The sequence below is a fragment of the Lytechinus pictus genome, chromosome 1, assembly GCF_037042905.1.
Source record: "Lytechinus pictus isolate F3 Inbred chromosome 1, Lp3.0, whole genome shotgun sequence".
Classification (NCBI taxonomy): domain Eukaryota; kingdom Metazoa; phylum Echinodermata; class Echinoidea; order Temnopleuroida; family Toxopneustidae; genus Lytechinus; species Lytechinus pictus.
In genome coordinates, this window is record NC_087245.1 from 39003327 (window position 1) to 39023807 (window position 20481).

Below are 20481 nucleotides of genomic sequence, written 5' to 3' on the forward strand. Positions count from 1 at the left end.
ATCGGTGATAAGAATATGATATAAGCAAGTTTTACATATTTAATATTATAACAAAGAGACAAAATGCTTTAAAACGGAAATACAGAGTGCTTTTAAAGTTATTTTGCCTACCGAAGGCGGAGAGGAATCATTGTGTGTGATTCATAATAAGTTTGTGATGCAGTATGGGGAGGTCTGTACTTAGACTGGCAAGTTGTGTCGTTTGGATAATTTCAGTGGGTAAGCTATAAAAAACTTTTTTTTCGTCCGAAACTTTTTTGGTATAAAACCAAATTTCTTTTCTCATTTTTTGTGTGGATCTCTTCGGTCTAATGGTCCCAAGCCCTTATTTATATGCCAGTGGGTCTTAGTTTGAAATTATATATATATATATATATATATATGTATATCCTTTACTTAAAGGCCTATAGCATACTAAAGATGGGGTTGACATACACCTGGGTTCTGTTTCATATTCCTGTTATGATAACAAATGCAGATTTCTATATATAACAATCAGCCAATTAGATTAAAAGATTTCAGTAGCCTTTAACTGCGATCGCAAATTTGTTATTATAACAAGTATAATGAAGCGGGCCTCTGGTGTCATTGGGGAGTTTACTTTTCGCAAGCACTTCGCAGACTCTTTCTGGAAAGTAGAGAATCTATTGTCAAAAGCCCTTCATGACAAAATAGCCTTTGTCGGAAATCGATGATTCAAAGCAGCAGTGTCGTCCGTGACTCTGGAAAAAAAAACTACGTTATTTTCAAGTTATCATCAGCTCCAAATCGTACGATGATCAGTTGCCCCCGTTCACCATTTTTCGACAAAGACCTCTCAGCTGTTCATTGTGACTTGACTGGCATTTTCAATTCATTTACTATGTTATAGAATCCGTCTCCGTTAAAACTGCGAAAACTCGCTAGTTCCGAGTTGAAATGACTTCCTCAGAAATAAGATGGTGTAATTTGGTTATGTTCACATTTATTTATCCGTGTTTTAGGTCTCGTCAGGGGCGAATGCGATGATTTCCACGCCGGTTTCCACGACTACTTCTCAACCTTGGTATCACCCGACTATCCGGACCCCTACCCACCGGCCACCCGACGGCAATGGCGTCTTGAAATTCCAGAAGGTGTCCAGGTAATAATGAATGATATTCAGTGATGTGATTACATTGATGACGTCATCTTTCCCCTTTTTGAATCTGGTCCATATCGGCTGACAAAATAAAAAAACAGCTATATGACATTTTCAATTTTCACCTATTTTCATTTAAAAAAATTGTGATGGGCACATCTTGTGAATAAGGGAGCCGATCGTAACGCAACACAGTGTATCTTTCATGTTTTGTTATTTGAGATATAAAATATTTCAATTTACTACCAAATATGATAAAAAATGATAAAAAAACACACCCCGGTTTGGTTCATCATTGACATAGAAGTCATCATTACTGATAGTTTACGCAAAATTCTAAATACAGTGTATGATATAAAAGAAATAATGAATGTATGACATTGTCAGCTCTTTTATTCGCATTTAGGCTATAGGACGTAGATAATTTTATAATTGTGACTCTTTTGTGGAACTATGTGAAATTTACAATTGTCATGATTTTCAAATCTTACATCCGATTGCGACCTGTTCGATGAAATTCCAAGTGATATACACTTTTAAATTGTTTTCTATACATGTATTTTATCTTAACTCAACTTATTGTTGGGGTGGACTTGACCTTTAAAAATAGGTCTATTTGGTTGAGTAAAGTCAACATAACTGGAGATGCGATTTACACCCATCTATCCACATGTTAGAATAATTTCCTTTTCATCCCTAAAAGGCCCTAATTCGCATAAACGCTCTGGAAATCGAAAGAACATGGGATTACTTGAGGCTGGAACACACCCACCAGACTGCACACGGCACCAATATTACTCGCTTCCCATTGGTCAGCGGTAATGTGACGTCAATGTTGCTCCCGGAGGGAAACGTGATGTTGGACTTTTGCAGCGACGAGTTTGAGAATTTCGAGGGCTTCTCTTTTGATGTGCGCACGCGTGAGAGAAATGGCAAGTGTATACATACTTTAAAAACCAATCCGAAATATTCTCAGTCGTTCTTTGCGCCCTTTCCTTTTGCCCCCCCCCCCTCTCTCTCTCTCTGACGTATTAGTTATAGAGGAGTTTCAGGGGGCTGTTTTTTGTGTTTACATTATATTCTTTGTTCGATAATTGTATTGTACTTTTCTTTCACCATTTATATAAAAAAGTCCTTTGATGTTTAACCGATCCGACCCCCAAATAATCATAAATTTGTCAATTATCATTTTTTCCCCAAGTCTTCCCCTCATCTTATTTTATTCACTCGTCTTCCTCCTCTTATTTCCCTATTTTTTCTTTTCTCTTTACCTTCTTGTTTTTTTCTTTTCCCCCCTTCTTCCCCCATTTTTTCCTCCCCCAATAAGGGGGACGGGCCTCGGCCCCCTGGATCCGCCTATGCGCTCTTCTATAATCTGACAAAGGATAACATTACATCAACAAGTGGAATGCCTCTGGCCGTCTCACCTGCATCACGCGATTCAATATAGCAGCAGTGCTGATTTTGAAAACTACTATAACTCGCACAAGATGTTCAGTGATACTTGGTTACTCTTATTTCCACGTTTTATGAACTAGACCAATACACAAATAGAGATATGATGGCAATTCAAAAAATACCCCCAACGTGGCCAAAGTTCTTTGACCTTACATGACCTTTGACCTTGATCATGTGACCTGAAACTCGCACAGGATGTTCAGTGATACTTGATTACTATTATGTCCAAGTTTTATGAACTAGACCAACACACTTTCAAATTTATGGCTGTAATTCAACAAATACCCCAATTTGGCCAAAGTTCATTGACCCTAAATGACCTTTGACCTTGATCATGTGACCTGAAACTTGCACAGGATGTTCAGTAATACTTGATTACTATTATGTCCAAGTTTCATGAATCAGATCCATAAACTTTCAAAGTTATGATGGTAATTCAACAGATACCCCCAATTCGGCCAAAGTTCATTGACCCTAAATGACCTTTGACCTTGGTCATGTGACGTGAAACTCATGCAGGATGTTCAGTGATACTTGATTAACCTTATGTATAAGTTTCATGAACTAGGTCCATATATTTTCTAAGTTATGATGACATTTCAAAAACTTAACCTTAGGTTAAGATTTTGATGTTGATTCCCCCAACATGGTCTAAGTTAATTGACCCTAAATGACCTTTGACCTTAGTCATGTGACATGAAACTCAGGCAGGATGTTCAGTAATACTTGATTAACCTTATGGCCAAGTTTCATGAACTAGGTCCATATACTTTCTAAGTTATGCTGTCATTTCAAAAACTTAACCTCAGGTTAAGATTTGGTGTTGACGCCGCCGTCGCCGTCGCCGCCGCCGCCGCCGTCGCCGCCGCCGCCGCCGCCGCCGTCGCCGTCGCCGTCGGAAAAGCGGCGCCTATAGTCTCACTCTGCTATGCAGGTGAGACAAAAACTCAACAGGCGATCAACCCTCTAAAATTGAGTTATTTTCACCCCCCCCCCTCCTTCTGTCTGTCTGTCTTTCTCCTTTTTTTCTCTCTGCAAATTTCTGTCTGTCACTCTTTCATCTCTTCACGCACTTATATCCCCCTTACGAAGATAAAAAGGTATTTTTACATTTTGTTTGTTTGTTTTATTTTTATTTCTGCGTTCACAATACATTATCAAAAATATTATCTTGTTTGCGATATACAAAATAATCCATAATGCATACAATATAAACATAATACATAATTGAAAAAAAAATGGTGTGGGCATATACTTCACATTTTAATAATAATAAAAAGGAACATTAACAAATGAACGCAGGAGACCGCCATCGTGAGCGGTTAAGCTTGTAATTGATGGCGGCCTCATTTTAAGACAGCAGCCTATATTATTCAATATTATCAAAACAGTACCAAAAAAGAGAATTATACAATTAAAAGTTTCATAAAACTGCACGGGGGATGTTAAAAAGTTTTTTGTTAGGAATAAATTAGAATAATGATATTCAATTATAATTCATAATATATTGTTGGCTGCGCTTGAGTCCAATCTTTTCTCTCTTTTTAACTTTCTATCATATTTCAAAACGCTTTTCGACGTAAGTTGTGAACAGCAAATGAAAAAAATCTTTGTTCAGTTTATTCAGCTGTCTTAAACATTTATGTAACAATGTTCTTTTCGCACAAAATAGCATGTTCATGTTAACATATACTTTGTCGTTTTTCCCTTATTAATCATGCATTCATTAATAACTATACATGTTCGAAATTAGCGTTAAGGGAAACGACATTCTACAAGCTTCGTTTTTAGTCAGGTATTTGTTTTGATTTACAATAACAGATTGCGCCATTGTGTTGTACAAGAAATATGTTTGGATTTATTTTGTGCTTGCAAATATTGTTGATTATAAAAATAAGCCTTAAATCATGAAAACTTTATATACCTTCTCATTTATTTTAGATTCTTTTGACCTAAGTTGTTACGAGCCCGACGTCGAGACCTTCGCCTGTGCTTCGGGGATGCAGTTCATACACGCCATCGCACGATGTGATAGGATTGTTGACTGCCATGATCACTCCGATGAGAGTGGCTGCGGAGGTGAGCAAGGGTGAGGGGCAGGGGCGTCCATCCATTTTTCAGATTGGGGGGGGGGGCAAAATCATGAATCAACTTTCCAAAGGCGCTCGATCACACAAAACAAACAGACTCAAACACACACACATATGCCTATATGTATACATATATAGATATATATATATATATATATATATACAAACACACACACACACATCTCACCAACAAATTAAATTAAAAAAAAAGAATAAAAAATAATAGATGCGAGCGCGAAGCGCGAGCTGAAAATTTTGATATTTTTATCTTAAAAAAAAGAGTTTAATTGACGTTTTTAATAAAGAACAAGAAATATATCCAACAAAAGATTATTGCAAATCGAAGTGGGAGTTCTTTTGAGATATAGAACTGAAAACGGGACATTCTATTCACCTATTCAATCGTGAAAAGTATGGGTTTTTGCTACAGAAATGATGCGAGCGCGAAGCGCGAGCTCAAATTTTTTTATATTCTAATCTGAAAACCGGACATTTTGAGCACAATTTTAGATGAAGAACGAGTTGTGTATCTCAATCCCGCTTGCTGATTTCTGTATAACATTACAATCTTATTTTATTTTTTGCACATGCAGAATTATTGGGGGGCAAAACGATATGATTTGAAAAAGGGGAGGGATGTGCAGCCCCCGAACTGAAACCGTACTGAACTGAATTAAAAGTTGCAATGGAATGAGAGGGTAAAGAAGTAGATGGCCCTGTGGAACGCTGGGGGCACAGGAACGGGGATGGGGGGGGGGGGTGGGCAATGAAAAAGGTGAAAATTATAATTTTTATGCGTGGGAACTGCTGGCAAGGGGTACAGCGGTGTGTCAGGGTATTTTGAGAAGGAGGCAATGCAATCTTCTTTCTTTACTCCCCCCTTTTCCTTTTTTTATTTACTTTTTTATAACTTGAAAATCACAGGGGGTGTGGGCGATGACCCTTATTTCCTCGTTTCATCCGCCCCTATTCATAATGTGTAGGCATATGAATGTAAGGTGGGTAATTCTGTTGTGAAAATGCGAACGACAGAGAAAATATGGGATAAACATCAACGTTCCCTTTTCTTTTTTATTCTTTCACTTTTTTTGCCATCCCGAGCTCTCTCTCCTCTTTAAGATTTGATTAAAAAAAACTAATTTCGAAATTTTCTTCTTTTTTTTTCCATTCAGGATGCCCTCCGGGTACATCCCAATGTGAAGGAACTGATATATGCATCTATTCTAAATATCTTTGTGACGGAGTGGATGACTGCCCGCTTGAGGATGACGAGAACTGTATAGGTATGTCATACACAGAGGTATGATACGGGGGGAACGAAGCGAGCGAGTAAAAAAATAAATATTTCAATTCATCAATTATTATTTTTTGTTAATAGATCAAGTACAATTTTCCACTATGGAAAGTAGGACACAATTAAATTAAAGGAATAGAATGGGGTCCAATCATGAGCCACATATTCGAGGGAATTTTGTGTAGATTATGATTTATGTAAATATTACATTTACTGAAAATACACGTTATGGCTATTTTCGTAAGTCATTAAGCCCCACAATCCAACTTCGTAATAGCTGGACCATTATCTGTTATCTGTTTATTAATTTGTTTCTTGATAGATTGATATCATTTATTTTATGCATTAAATCTTTTGTTTCTTGATCAATCTCTTCGTTTATTCAGTCGTTTTGTTTGTCTGTGTATTGTGTATATAACCGCACACTTATATTTTTTTTTTCATTTAATTGCTTATTCATTATTTGTATATTCATTTATTCATTCATTTATTTCTTCATTTATTTATTTACTTATTTTTTATTTATTCATTTATTCATTCATTTGTTTATCTATCTAGCTATTTATTTATTTCATTTATTTATTTATTCATTTATTTATATATTAATTGATTAATTAATTTATTTATTTATTTATTTATTCATATATTTATTTATTTATTATTTTTTATTCATTTATCATCTAATAAGTTAAGTGGTATGTATGAAGAAATATAACGTTCTAATTGGCACCCCATGTAGATTCAAAGTGCCCGGACGGGTGTATCTGTGGGGAGGGCCCCTACGCCCATTTCTTCGGGCCTAGCCGGGCCTTCTGCGCCGCACCGGGTTATCTCCCATATTGGACCAATGGGTCCACCACATGGAATCAGCAGTACGCCATGAATACCACTCTCAGAACTGTTGTTATGTGAGTATAATTATTGTTTGCAAAGGCGTAGTCGGCACCGGTAGTGGAAAATGTCCTTTTCCTGGCGAATGCCGCAAAAGGAAGATAAAATATGTACAAAAAGAAAGAAGAAAATGAAAACACTTAGCGGCCCCCTTCCATCCGTATTCATTTTCTCTGGTGTAGTAGCCAGGGGCGAAAAAGAACCCATATTAGAAGGGGGGGCGAACCCCCCCCCCTCACAAAATATCCTGAGGTTCCAGAAAGAGTGCCATTATCCATACCATATTGTGTGTTCAATGAGGGAAATAGCAAATGTTATCACTCGGTCGATACGCTCTCTTACGTCGCTCCCACGTAAACTTACGATACTAGTAGTTCACTCATTGCAGTGTTGAAGGTAAAAAACGCATTAGTGAAAAAAAAACTCTTGGTCAATAGCTATGCTTTCTCGCACATTATAATGTCTTATTGGAGACCTACCGTATATACCTTGTGTAAATATGAAATAAAACTTTTACTTCAGAAAGCATCATTCTTGCTCGATTGCTATGCTCCCTCGCCAACGCATCGGGGCACATTCTACCCTTCCTAGCAACGTATCGTTTGTGGTTTAGAAATCCACCAGTCACGTAATATCCCCATGATTCGGGGGGCCCTATCTTATTACATTTAGTGGGTTCAAACTATTAAGTTTCTCAGGTAAAATAACACATTCTCTTGTTCGGTCGCCATGATCCCTCGGATACTTTCTACTGCAACAGACCTCCATCCGGGTTTACCTAACCTTGCAAGAAATATACAGTGGGTGCTTACAATAACAATGTTTACGATCAGCCAATCAAATTGAATGATTTCCGTAGCTTTAAACTGTTATTACAAACTTCTTATTACAACATGGAAAGGCCCCCCCAGGATCCATCTCACACATACTACAAGAAAATTAACTGGCTTACGCTGCATCTCTTTTATGTCTGTTACAATGTTTTTTTTATAGAGACCTTCATGACATACCCATCGGGCACCTCGATCCAGGCAGTTTCAATGGAGCAACAAATCTGAATACCCTGTAAGTATCTCAAAGAGAGAGACAGGGAGAGAGAGAATGTGAGAAAGAGGGAGGGGGGGGGGAAGGGGAGCGGATGAAGAAGGAGGAGAAAAAATAAGATGAAGAGGAAGAGAATACCAAGAAAAAGAGGGAAGAGGAGTGAAAAAAAAAAGAAATGTAAAGAGAAAGTCAAAGGAAAGCACAGAAATACATTGCCAGACTCACTCAAACAGACGAGATTCATTCCTCCCTTTAAAAAGGTATTAAGAATTTAGTACTTAATGAATACTCACTGAATTAAATGGATATATATTCTTTGTACTTGTCAACTGAAACACATACCTTTTAAGCCAGAAAAAAAAACACGATATGAAATATGAAAATGTATTGTATCATGCGTTTCTTTCCCTCCTCAGCCCCCTCCCCTTCCACTCTGCACCTGGCACTCGTATACCTGTATACAGGTATTGTTAAAGGACAAGTCCACCCCAACAAAAAGTTGATTTGAATAAAAAGAGAAAAATCCAACAAGCATAACACTAAAAATTTCATCAAAATCGGATGTAAAATAAGAAAGTTATGACATTTTAAAGTTTCGCTTAATTTCACAAAAGAGTTATATGCACATCCCGTTCAGTGTGCAAATGAGGGAACTGATGACATCACTCACTCACTATTTCTTTTGTATTTTATTATATGAAATATTCTAATTTTCTCCTCATTGTCCTGTAAAACAAAGTTTTATTTCGCCCTGAACATGTGGAATTACCACTGTTTAACATTTTATGGTTTAGTCAAGTTGATCTTTATTGTCAAATCTGCAAAAATTGAAATATTGTATAATTCAAACAATAAACAACAAAAGAAATAGTGAGTGATGAGGGACATCATTGATTCTCTCATTTGCATGTGACTAAATTTTGCATATAACTATATTGTGTGAAAAATAAGCAAAACTTCAAAATGTCATTACTTTTTTATTTTACATCTGATTTTGATGAAATTTTCAGCATTATGTTTGTCTGATTTTTCTCTATTCATTCAAATCAACATTCTTCTGAGGTGGACTTGACCTTTAAATATAATTTGTAATTGTATTCAGGGGCTGCCACAAAGTCAAGCTAAGCTTTCAGTGGCAACCCCTGCAACATTTTTAAATCTTTGTTACAGAAAATACGACCTTGTTCACATTTTTATTATTGCTAAATATTTAGCTTTCTATCATGTATTTTCTGTGTTACAGAATGTACAATAGTTATACAATATTTATTATACAATATTTATTATACAATATTTATTATATTATATTTATTATACAATATTTATTATACAATATTTATTATATTATATTTATTATACAATATTTATTATACAATATCTATTTTAAAAAAAAAGTTGCAGAAACAAGAAATGAAAAGAATGAAATGAAAAAGAAGAGGAGAAGAGAAAAGGAAAGAGAGAGAGAGAAATAGTGAATATGAGAAATACAGAGATTGGAGTAGGCCTAATACGGAAGCAATTTAACTCTCATTGAATTTCTGGTTTTTTAAGGTTTAATATGTTTATCCCTCTCTCCCCCCCTCTCTCTCTCTCTCTGTCTTAATCTCCCCTTCTTTCTGTCTCTCCCATTCTCTCTTTGATATAAAGTGACCTGACTAATTGTGATATTGACCACCTCCCTTCAGGCGTATTTGATGGTGCTCCTCGTCTTTACAAATTGTAAGTCGTCTTTTTTTTCTTTTTCAACCCTCCTTAAAAATCAATGGCTGCGTTAAAACAAGATAATTAGTATCAGTTATGAGTGAAAAGGAATATACCTACTTTAAAATTCAATAAAAATATAATTTTTACTATTTATGTTTAGAAATTGTTATGTAAACTTGTCACTATAATTTTGTTTTTATATGAACTATATTTTTTCTCTTATTTCCTTTTGCTGGTATTTTTCTATGTTATTTTGATTACAAAACTCGTTCCATAACATCTGTGTGAACCACCACGGGTTACTGTTGTTCTGTTTTCGATATTTTTTATTACGAATTTGAGAATTCATTTATTGTAAGTATGATGGACATGATCATGCAGAACCTAGCAGTTTACTTTCACATTTTTGTAACGCATTTCAGCGTAGCCCTTTTAGAGATAATAATTAAAACAAAGTTATATATTCATTACGTTATAACAGGTATATTCGAAATAACAAGTTGAGGTACTTGGAGAAAGGGACGTTTCGCGGTCTCTACAACCTATATCTCCTGTGAGTGTACACCCTATACCCCTATTGTTTAAATCTTGTACATTTCTTTTCTTCTTTTACTTAATTTATTCTATTTTCTTATTGAAAATTCAAGGAGATCTTATTTTATCATAGTACATTTAACTACATGATGGTTTTATGCTCAAGTTGCCATCTTGTTGTTTTTGTATTTGTATTTTTTTTTCTTTGGGGGGGTATTTATAGGAATATTTTTAATAGGAGACTGCACCCTACAATCTCCGCTTTTTAGCTGCCTCCTCCATTCCAAACCCGTTTCATTGCAGAAATCTGGTATGTGTTGATTATATCAAGATGCACGAAACAAAATATTATGCTGTAATCGGTGGAATGGGAAATAAACGAAATGAAATGAAATATATATGAATGAATATATATATATATATATCAATTATATATGTACATGTACATGTATATACAAAAAAGAACAACAACCAAAGAGAAAAAACGCACGTAAATGAGGGGGCTCAATATGGCGTATCGCGTAAAATTGATAAAAGTTACAAGCCAGCGAAGCAAGCGAGCAAAAATTTTGATATTTTTATTACATTACAAAAATCCAAGGTTGTGATAAATTTTAACATAATGTTCAGAAAATAATATCATATTTCATCTTTAAGCCCTTCCTTTCTCTTGTTTTTTCTTGGTCGTGATTTTCTTCTTTTTTTTGGGGGGGGGGGGGGCAAGACCCCCAGTCCCCCCCCCATCTGTACACCAATCAAATTTGAATAAATATATATCAACTGCTAATCAATCAAATAAAATATTTATATAGCTTCAACGGTTTACTGCACATATTATGTTCCAATAAAAAAAACACTGTTTATTTTTGCACTCATTCAATATTCTTTTTTTTTTTTTGATATCCATGACTATCTTCAATAGCTTTGCGGAGTTCAACTTTTTGACGCAGTTCGACGACGGCTGTTTTGAAGGACTGACCAATCTATTTTTCATGTAAGTCGATCCTCGGGTTGAGATCATTTTGAATCATTTTCGGTGCAGTAGTAGACCATGGACCTATTATGTCCATGAGTAGACCAACCCTCCTATTCCAAGATTGAAAGAGCACCATCTACGTTATACCCCCGTCACACTTATTCGGCTTCAGCAGGAATCGAGCAGAAGCTGGAAAGAAAAAATATTCAAAAAATCTAGAAATTTTTGGGAGGAACTTATGAATTCATCAAACTGGAGATGAAATTCAGTAAATTGACCAGGTGTATCATCATACACTAGTCAAAATGAATCGCAATGGAGTCAGATTGATAATTCGTGCTACGTTCTTGGACATTCTAGGGGCATTCTTAATATTCTGACTGCATTCTGAGTGCATTCGAAATATTTTTGTCATTTCTTTTGGCCGTCCCGAAGGTTTTGGTCATGTTAAAAACATTCGAGGGGTATTCTCGAACGATGTTGGAAGTAGATTTAAATGACCAATTGGTGGTCAAACAATAGTCCTTTCATTCAGGCAAATTCTGCTTGATTCGGAATAAGTGTGATGGGGGCTTTAACAGTCATACTATTTCTGGATATGGACCAATTGGAAAGATGTGAAAGATCATGTACCTACTAGATGAAGATAGAAAGGTACTCCTTTGAAGAATAAACGGAAAGATTTTAGCATTAAATGAAAGGAATTCAATTCAAATTAACATTCATTTTCCTTTTCATTTTCTTTTTCATCTTCTTTTTCTATTTCCACAAAACATCAATTTTCAATATAATTCATACAAAATTGTATAAGGATCAGCGCCGCTATTCTCGTTTTTATTCAAAAAGATTTTTTTCCTCAGTAAAATCTAGATTGTCTCTCATCGTTGATACAAGTCCATATCAAACTGCTATTTCTTTTTCGGCAGGATCTTTAAAATATTATACCTGACTGTCAATAATAACTAATTTGTATGGAGTCTTTTAAATAGTCTTCATAATGATAAGAACACATACTTTGGAATTCACCATTATGTATCTTATAGTATAAAGCCTAACAGGTCAATGAAATGTGCATTATTAGGTTTTTTTCAAATTTTCAATTCAAATTTCCTGTAGAAAAAATCATGACACTAATGGATTTCCGTAGAGTTACGATTGATCCAATCAATCATCCAATCAATCGTAACTCTATGGAAATCCATCAGTGTCATAAATTTTTCTATAAAAAAATTAGCACAATGTCCTGTGTCAACAAAGAGAAGCACAGTGAATTTTCAAGAAAACAGTGAATGCATGAATATACATCATAGTTAGAAAATATTTTGAACAACCATGGATAATACATGTTGACGTTGCTGGCCGCCCATAGTTGCGATTGATCGGAGCAATCGCAACTCTTTGTAATACGGGGCCCTGGGGTGATAATGATGTATCGTGTTTGATTATATTTGATGATATTTTCAGAGATCTTGAGAAGAATGGAATAACTGATTTCCGTCCTGGTACGTTTCGCGATCTCGGGGGCTCTCTCGAAAGATTGTAAGTATCACTCTCTTTTCCAAAGATACGAAAATAAATGGATAAGAGACCGACATGAATATACGAATACAACGCATAATGTAACGTGTTGGGCTATAATGCAAAGCATTCGTAATGTACCAGTAATTGGAGCAGTCATGATTCAAAATTCATATCCAGTTCACAATGTGACATTACTGACGTAAGATAAATAATGTTTCACGCTTTGTCAGATATTTTACTTAACATTTAAGTAATTTATAAGTAATTAATTTTTCATTTTTTTATAATGATTACTTTTTTAAACGTTACACATTCTCACATCTATTCAGTCATGACGAACCGAAAACCTCTCCACATTCTTTACTACTAGACTAAAGATTCATAGCCATATTTCCAGGTATTGATCCCGGAAATAGATTTAATACAACATAATTCATAAATGGAAAAGAATAAATATAATTTTGTTTCATATGTAATACTTTACGTCCATTACCACTTTTATGATAAATATATTTTCATGGTTTACACTCTTTTATTTTTATTTGAAAGGATAATAACTCGCAATAACCTCACATCGATCAACTCATCGCTGTTTTATGGGCTGGAAGACTCATTATTTAGAGTGTGAGTATAATAAGTTTTCAAATTATTTCAAATTATTTCATATTAGAGTCATGTTAATGACGACTACCGTTGTCGGCATCGGTAACTTTAAATGAAGGGTGGTGGTGGTGGGGGGGGGGGGTCTTCCAACCTTGGAAATGAATGGGAGGGGGGGTGGCAAAGCTTCCAACTGTGGGAGGGGCATACCAAGTTCCCTTCATTAATTTTGATCCCGCTACTGCCAACAATAGAGCTGCGGGGAAGGGGAGCGAGGGGGCGGGGGTATTTGCCCCATGCCTCCCCATTAGTGACACCATTGATCATGGCAATGATGACAATTTTGAATTGAACTCGTAATAAACTGATTTTAAAAATGTAATCGTCGATCGAAATGCAAAATAAAATGAGAGAAGTGTAAATAGCCTCTGCAACTGCAGAGCATTCATGTGTATTCCTTGTTTCCTTCTATTTTTTTCTATGTTTATAATAAATTACAAAAACATTAAAATAAATTACAAAAAAGAAGTCCCAATGGTATATTTTGATTGCATGAAATATTAGAGCTGTCAAAATCTGTTTCTAATAATTATCTGTTTCTGATAATTATTCTGTAACGAGGAAGGTCAATGTCAACGTGCATGGGGTTTCGTCAAGTGATAACAATGGGCATGCATCCCCGTTTGCTGTATTTATTAAAGAATTCGAAACTTTTCTTTTGTTCTTCTATAGGAACATGGATAATAATGAACTGAAGTACATAGAACCAGGGACCTTCCGGAATATGACAGCTCTGCAAGATGTGTAAGTATAAAGAGATATAAAAATAACGACAAATCATAATTTACGTTATTAAAATACCGAATATAATTTTTTTATTAGAGTTGGGAGGATGAACTTAAAATCGTAAAACGATTACGTCATGGTGTTGGGTAAGGCTATTCCCCAAGTTTGTGAAAAGAGCCCCCCCCCTGATAATATACTTACTTACTTACTTTACTTTAAGTCCACGATGCTATAGGCTTGAGTTGAGTGCCTGTTCATCGATCTGCGTCTGTCTCTCTCTAACAAATTTCCAAAGGGTCCATCATCATGGTCTTTTTGTAAAATAACTCCTTTCCTCTACGAACATGCCGAATATCCACTTTTCCCGCCTTTTTAAAAATATTTTGGCAATTTTTTTTCTCCACAATTTATAATGTTCGTGTAGAGCGAGTCTTATGACATGGACCTCCTTATCAAAAGACGTTTAACTCATATCGTCGGCTTGGATAATCAATATTCCATACTGCATCAAAATTAAGATAATTTTTTTCATCTCACTTTAGCGTACTGGCTTCTCTTAGCACGAAACCATGGACCTTATATCCCGAAGTCTTCGAGGGTCTCTCCCAATTGAAATCACTGTGAGTAGTTGTTATTTTTTTATTTTTGTTTACCTTTTACTCTTTTTGTTATCATTTTACCACAAAACAGGGAAAATTGAACGGAGAGACATAATAATAATAATAATAACAATAATAATAATGATAATGATGATGTTGATGATGATAATAATAATAAAGCATTTATGAGGCACACTATAATATCTATAATATTACCCTGGCTTCAGCTCCAGCTGCTAAAGGCGCTTGGAGCATATAAGGAGTTTTTAAAAAAAGTTTTAAAAAAGGGAAATTTAAGAATCAGTCAGCTGTTCTTCCTGTTCTGTGAATATTTTTTTAGAATATGTAATGCTTGATTAGACTAATTGAACTACCCCCAGATATCAAATTTATAACATCATTTGCAGAGTTACAGTTGTGTGTGCTTACTTTTCATTATAAGGGAGCAAGGCTCGCCAATGAAGGCTAGCCTGAGAAAAATATTTATAGACTCATCAATGTGTTCCTCTGCACGGAAATCTTTAGTAAAAGGCGAAAGATTTATGCGTCTTGCAGAGAAACCAGAGTAATAATTTAGTGTATTACAAACGTATTGAATATAATATATACTTAAAATATGCTGGTTGATTCAATCAAAAATCGTATTTATACAAAAAAAGTACATGTTTACAAAAATATAAGGACGCAATTTTATTTTGAAAAATATTTAATAAGAAATGATTAAAAAATTTGTATTATAACATGCGAAAACTCATTAAAATAACAGATAAATTCAAGCAAAAGTGTTCGCAAAAGAGAAAAAATTATGAATCGATTACAAAAAATTGTGATCGATTCAATATGTTTCCAGTTTGTATACAAATAGTTTGATTAATCACAATAGTGTTTGTTTTGACAATTGCCTTATTCATTATGTATTTCTAATACCTCCAGTGTAATGTAATAATTCACTGAAGTTTATAAACAATGGTGTATATTTCGGGGGGGGGGTGAATGGAGGGGAGAAAATAGTACTGATAATCTCCGCTAGGAATGCTAAATTTGATTGATATGATAATTGGCTATCATTTCACCATCCCTTATCATTTCACTAAATATCTAGCCATGTCAACGACCCGAGGCTGTGCTGCTTAGCCCCAGCGGAGACCGAATGCGTCCTCCGGATCCCGCCCCATCCCCTCTTCACTTGCAGGAAGACGTTCCTCCAAAACAAAACCATCAAATTCTTCATCTGGTTCTTGGGTGTTAGCGCCCTCATCGGTAACTTCCTGGTCATTGTCATGCGTCTCAACAGCAAGCCAGCGACTCCGGTAGCTCACATACAGTCCATGTTCATTACCAATCTAGCTGCTTCAGATTTCTTGATGGGTACATTTTTTTTGTATTTTGTAAAATTTATTTATTCATTTTTATTAATTAACTAATTAAATAATTTATTATTTTTTTGTCATTTATTCATTTTTTTCATTAATGAATTGACGAAGTAGTTAGTTAGTTAGTCAATGATTTGATTAATTTATTAATTAACTTATTCATTATATTTATCTATCTATTTATTTTCATAAGGAAAAGAAGTTGCACAGATCTATTGTAAACGACATTTACTAACTTAAAGATAAAGATAATGAACAGAGCATGTTTGTCTCGCCTGCAGAGCATAGGCGACGCTTTTCCGACGGCGGCGGCGGCGGCAGGGTAGCGTTGTCAGTAACATAAGATCTTTCCACAGCGACCCTGTCGCAACATATTTTGTTATAATAATATCAATAATCGATGGCACAAAATGAATCCATAAACACAGGAAATAACCCAAATAGAATTAGGAAACAAATTATCTCTTAAAATCTAAACAATAAAATATTTTAGAAGGAGATACCGAGAGGCATGGGGACATTAAGAAACGCAAAATAAAGAATTACCTGAAGGTACAAATTTAGTGAAACTTTTGGGGGCTGCTGTCCAACATCCCATATTTTCTCCAGTGATGTGAATCACCACATCCCCAGACTTTAGAAACTTGTGTTTTTGGCAGCACTCATGGTTGAAAAAGCAGTTTTTGAACCCAAAGATCATTCATTAAAGAACGCCGATGAATAAAATTTTTCTGATTGCCGACACCAAATTTGGGCTGGACCTCGAGAAGGCCAGCTACACTGTTAAAAAAAAAATTATTTTACAGGAAAAAAATAAGAATTTGCAGAAAGCAATAACAGAATCATTCTGTAAATTCATAAAACAGGAATTTTTCTGCAATTTAACAGAACAGGTCTGTTTAAAAAGGGAAAAATGGTGTTTCCTTTAAGGAAATTTGTAAGGTTCCATACACCAAAATACCAATTTCCTGTAAGATTACGCAATCTGGTAAGATTTCAGGTGTTCTCGAGACTCTGCTACAGGAACTTCTTTTATTTTAAGGATAAATTTTCTAACAGTGTAGTAAAAGATTTTAACTGATCATTGTGTTCAGTATTTAAAACATGGTAATATAATAATAATTCTTATTCACCCAGGGTAGCCACTTCAGCTTGTATGAACTTTTCTCCCAGCAAGCCTAGCATAACATGGCGTTATTATTATATATTATCGAGCGTCTGAAAAGAAGGTAGGACCCAATTTTAAACTCTTGGTATGACTTTGACTGGGGATCGCACTTCACGATCTCCCGTTCATGAGGCGGGCGCTCTACCAATGAGTCGCCATGTCCGACTCCTGTATCAAGTAATACCTCGGTCACATTAACGGCGGCCGTACGGCAAGTCGAAAACAGTCGTTTAAACAAATGTTTTGCACCAGCTCCATAATAGTGGGGTTTGAATAAAAATGAATAAAACGGCTGTTATCGACTCGCCGTAGAGCAAATGTGACCGAGATATAATAAGATAACATGATTATGTTCCATTTTAACCAGGTGTGTACATGGTGTTCCTGGCCATAATGGACATCTACATCGGGGAGTCGTACTTCTGGCAGGGCCTATCAACAGAGTGGCGGTCGAGCGCGTTGTGTCAGTTCGCCGGCTTCATCTCCATCTTCAGCAGCGAGGCATCGGTCTTTCTCCTAACCCTGATCAGTGTCGACCGATTCATCTGCATTCTGTTTCCCTTCTCCACCAAGCGGTTGACGGTTACTTCTGCTCGTATGGCCATCGTTGGTATCTGGTGTTTCGCCCTCCTGCTCAGCCTGACAGGCGTGCTCCTCAACAACCTCTACCCCGATGCTTACAGGTATATACACAGGGGGCCCATTTCATAAAACTTGTTATAATTACAAATTTGCAATAAAAGTGTCAAGCTACTGAAATGATTTGATTCGATTGGCTGATGGATAACCTGATTTTAAACAATTGAGCATTTGTGATTGTTACAAGTCTTCTTGAAACGGAACCATCATGAAGAGAGAATTCCCTGCTTTACACTCTAAAAAACGAAGAGCTACGATGATCTAATTTGGCTCTTAAAGAGCGTGTATAGTGACTGCACTTCGGAGTGCTGATTTGTCTAGTTCAAATTTGAACGAGAAAAATCAGCACTCCGAAGTGCAGTCACTATACACGCTCTTTAAAGGGATGGTCCGGGCTGGACATATTTATATCTTAATACATACAGTATTCACTGCGCAAAATGCCGAAAATTTCATCAAAATCGGATAACAAACAATAAAGTTATTGAAGGTTAAAGTTTAGCAATATTTTGTGAAAACAGTCGTCATGAATATTCATTAGGTGGGCTGATAATGTCATATCCCCACTTTCCGTTTTCTTATGTTATGACATAAAATCACATTTTTTTCATTATTTCATACTTGTGTAAATAATATGTCTCCCTTATAATGAAATAAGTTGCAGCAATAAATATCTAATGCACTAAATCAGTTGTCAATCCAATTTTTCTAGTTCTTAGAGGAAAAAATTAGAATAAACCTAATTTCATATAATAAAATACAAAAGAACATGTGGGGATTCGACATCATCAGCCCACCTAATGAATATTCATGACGACTGTTTTCACAAAATATTGCTAAACTTTAAAATTCAATAACTTTGTTACTTGTTATCCGATTTTGATGAAATTTTCGGCATTTTGCTTAGTGAATTCTACTCTATTTATTTGGCTATAAATACTTTCAGCCCGGACCATCCCTTTAAGAGCTAAATTAGCTCTTCCTAGCTCTTCGTTTTTTAGAGTGTATCGTCCTTAGGGAATTTCAGGTTTGCGCAGTAAGGTTGATTTCCCCAAACCAGAAGGGCCTGTGTCTTCAAGGAGAAACCTGAAAAATCCCATTGGTCAAAATCAAATCCATAATTTACTATTCGAAATAGACATGAATCAGAAATGAAATACACCGAAAATTTGCATTGCCCAATAATTGATCATGGGCCCGGCAGCCGCTGAACGCCAAGCAGGGTAGCAGTAATTCCCATCTGTTAACGTCTCTTGGTCTGACGCGGCCGGAGTTTGAACTCCCGACCTCCCGGTTGTGAGGCGGACGCTCTACCAACTGAGCCACCACACATCTTGCGATCTGATTGGTCCTCGACCGGTCAGCAGACCAATGCCAAAGCGATTCGGGCTTATTAATTTCTAAGTATTGTGTTTCTTTCTTTACTTTACAAAATGCAGTTTGAGTGACGTCTGCGTGGGCCTGCCCTTCATCCGCAAATCGACCAACCTCCAGGCCTCCCAAGACGACCGGACCACCAACACCTACCAGACCGTCACCTACTTCACCGAGGCCACGTCGTCCATCTCCACCTGGCAGTTCTCCATCGCCCTCTTCCTCGGCATCAACTTAATGAGTTTCCTGGTCATCCTCTGCACCTACATCGCCATCTTCATCAAGGTTCGTTTCACCAGGGCCGAGGCCGGCAAGACCAACCAGAGGTCGCACGATGTCAAGATGGCCATCCGGATGTTCCTGATCGTCGGGACGGACTTCTGCTGCTGGATGCCCATCATCATCTTAGGTGTCCTGGTCCAGACCATTGGGGTGGAGGTGACCCCGGACATCTACGCTTGGCTTGTCGTGTTCGTCCTCCCTATCAACTCTTCTCTCAACCCATACCTCTACACCATCGTTCACTCTGTTTAAACGAAGCATCCTGACACCATTTTAGTGAATGGTATATGTGAAATCACACTGCAGAGCTACTTCGGATGGGGTGCATGGGGAGAGGGGGAGGGGTAGGGCGATTGTATCTGGAGCGAAGGGACGTCGATTGGGAACGAGTAAGGGTAAAGGAGGGGGGGGGGGGTGGGGGAATGTATCCCCATTTTCACCAATGATGACCAGTCAGTTTTCTGTCTGTTCCAAATCCTGTTATCTGCATTATGAAACTGGGTCAAGCCGTCAAGGTGTCATATGATATAATTGCTCTCGTGACTGCCGATTTGCGTTTATTTATCTATTTATTTATTCATTTATTTATTTATGTATTTATTTATTTATTTATTCATTTATTCATTCACGTTTTATTTAAAAGACAATGTTGTCTCATTCAAGCCAAATGGCCTGCTTTACAAGGGGCCCTGTCAAAATGTACATAAAAAATAAACATGACATATACAGGAATAAAAACAGTGAATGAAAATAAATAATAACAAAGGTTTGTCATAGAAAAAACATAAATGAAATGAGTATATAAAAAAATAATATGTAAACTCAAAGACAGAGCATGATGGGAAATAATAATAATAATATATAAAAACGATATTAATAATAATAATAATATGCCCATGTTTATAGCGCATATTGCATATACTCAATTGCGCTTTCATACTTGGTATCATATTATTACCCCGGCTGTAGCTGAGCCGCCTTATAAATAGCCGTTAAAGCGTTCAAGGAATAAATCCTACCGGGTACCC

General features: G+C 36.2%; 1 protein-coding gene and 1 non-coding gene across 2 annotated transcripts; one reads left to right on the plus strand and one right to left on the minus strand.

Moving 5' to 3' along the window:
* The first annotated feature begins 105 nt into the window (after positions 1–105).
* Positions 106–19765, plus strand: LOC129284292 (G-protein coupled receptor GRL101-like). The gene is made up of 17 exons (XM_054919718.2): positions 106–219; positions 984–1123; positions 1824–2052; positions 4520–4657; positions 5841–5951; positions 6702–6870; positions 7847–7918; positions 9545–9616; positions 10083–10154; positions 11058–11129; positions 12576–12650; positions 13182–13256; positions 13965–14036; positions 14561–14638; positions 15720–15985; positions 17526–17841; positions 19237–19765. The coding sequence occupies exons 1-17, from the start codon at positions 165–167 to the stop codon at positions 19703–19705; spliced, it is 2481 nt and encodes an 826-aa protein (XP_054775693.2). The 5' UTR covers positions 106–164; the 3' UTR covers positions 19706–19765.
* Positions 15067–15186, minus strand: LOC129267979 (U5 spliceosomal RNA). The gene has a single exon (XR_008585216.2). It is a non-coding gene; the product is annotated as a U5 spliceosomal RNA (small nuclear RNA).
* Positions 19766–20481: the final 716 nt, after the last annotated feature.

Bases quoted from the DNA above. Each gene is read 5' to 3' on its own strand.
- LOC129284292 (XM_054919718.2), top strand. From the start codon at position 165: ATGGGGAGGTCTGTACTTAGACTGGCAAGTTGTGTCGTTTGGATAATT. The intron at 5,952-6,701 runs GTATGTCATACA...CACCCCATGTAG, and splicing joins GGATGACGAGAACTGTATAG to ATTCAAAGTGCCCGGACGGG. The intron at 12,651-13,181 runs GTAAGTATCACT...TTTATTTGAAAG, and splicing joins GGGGGCTCTCTCGAAAGATT to GATAATAACTCGCAATAACC.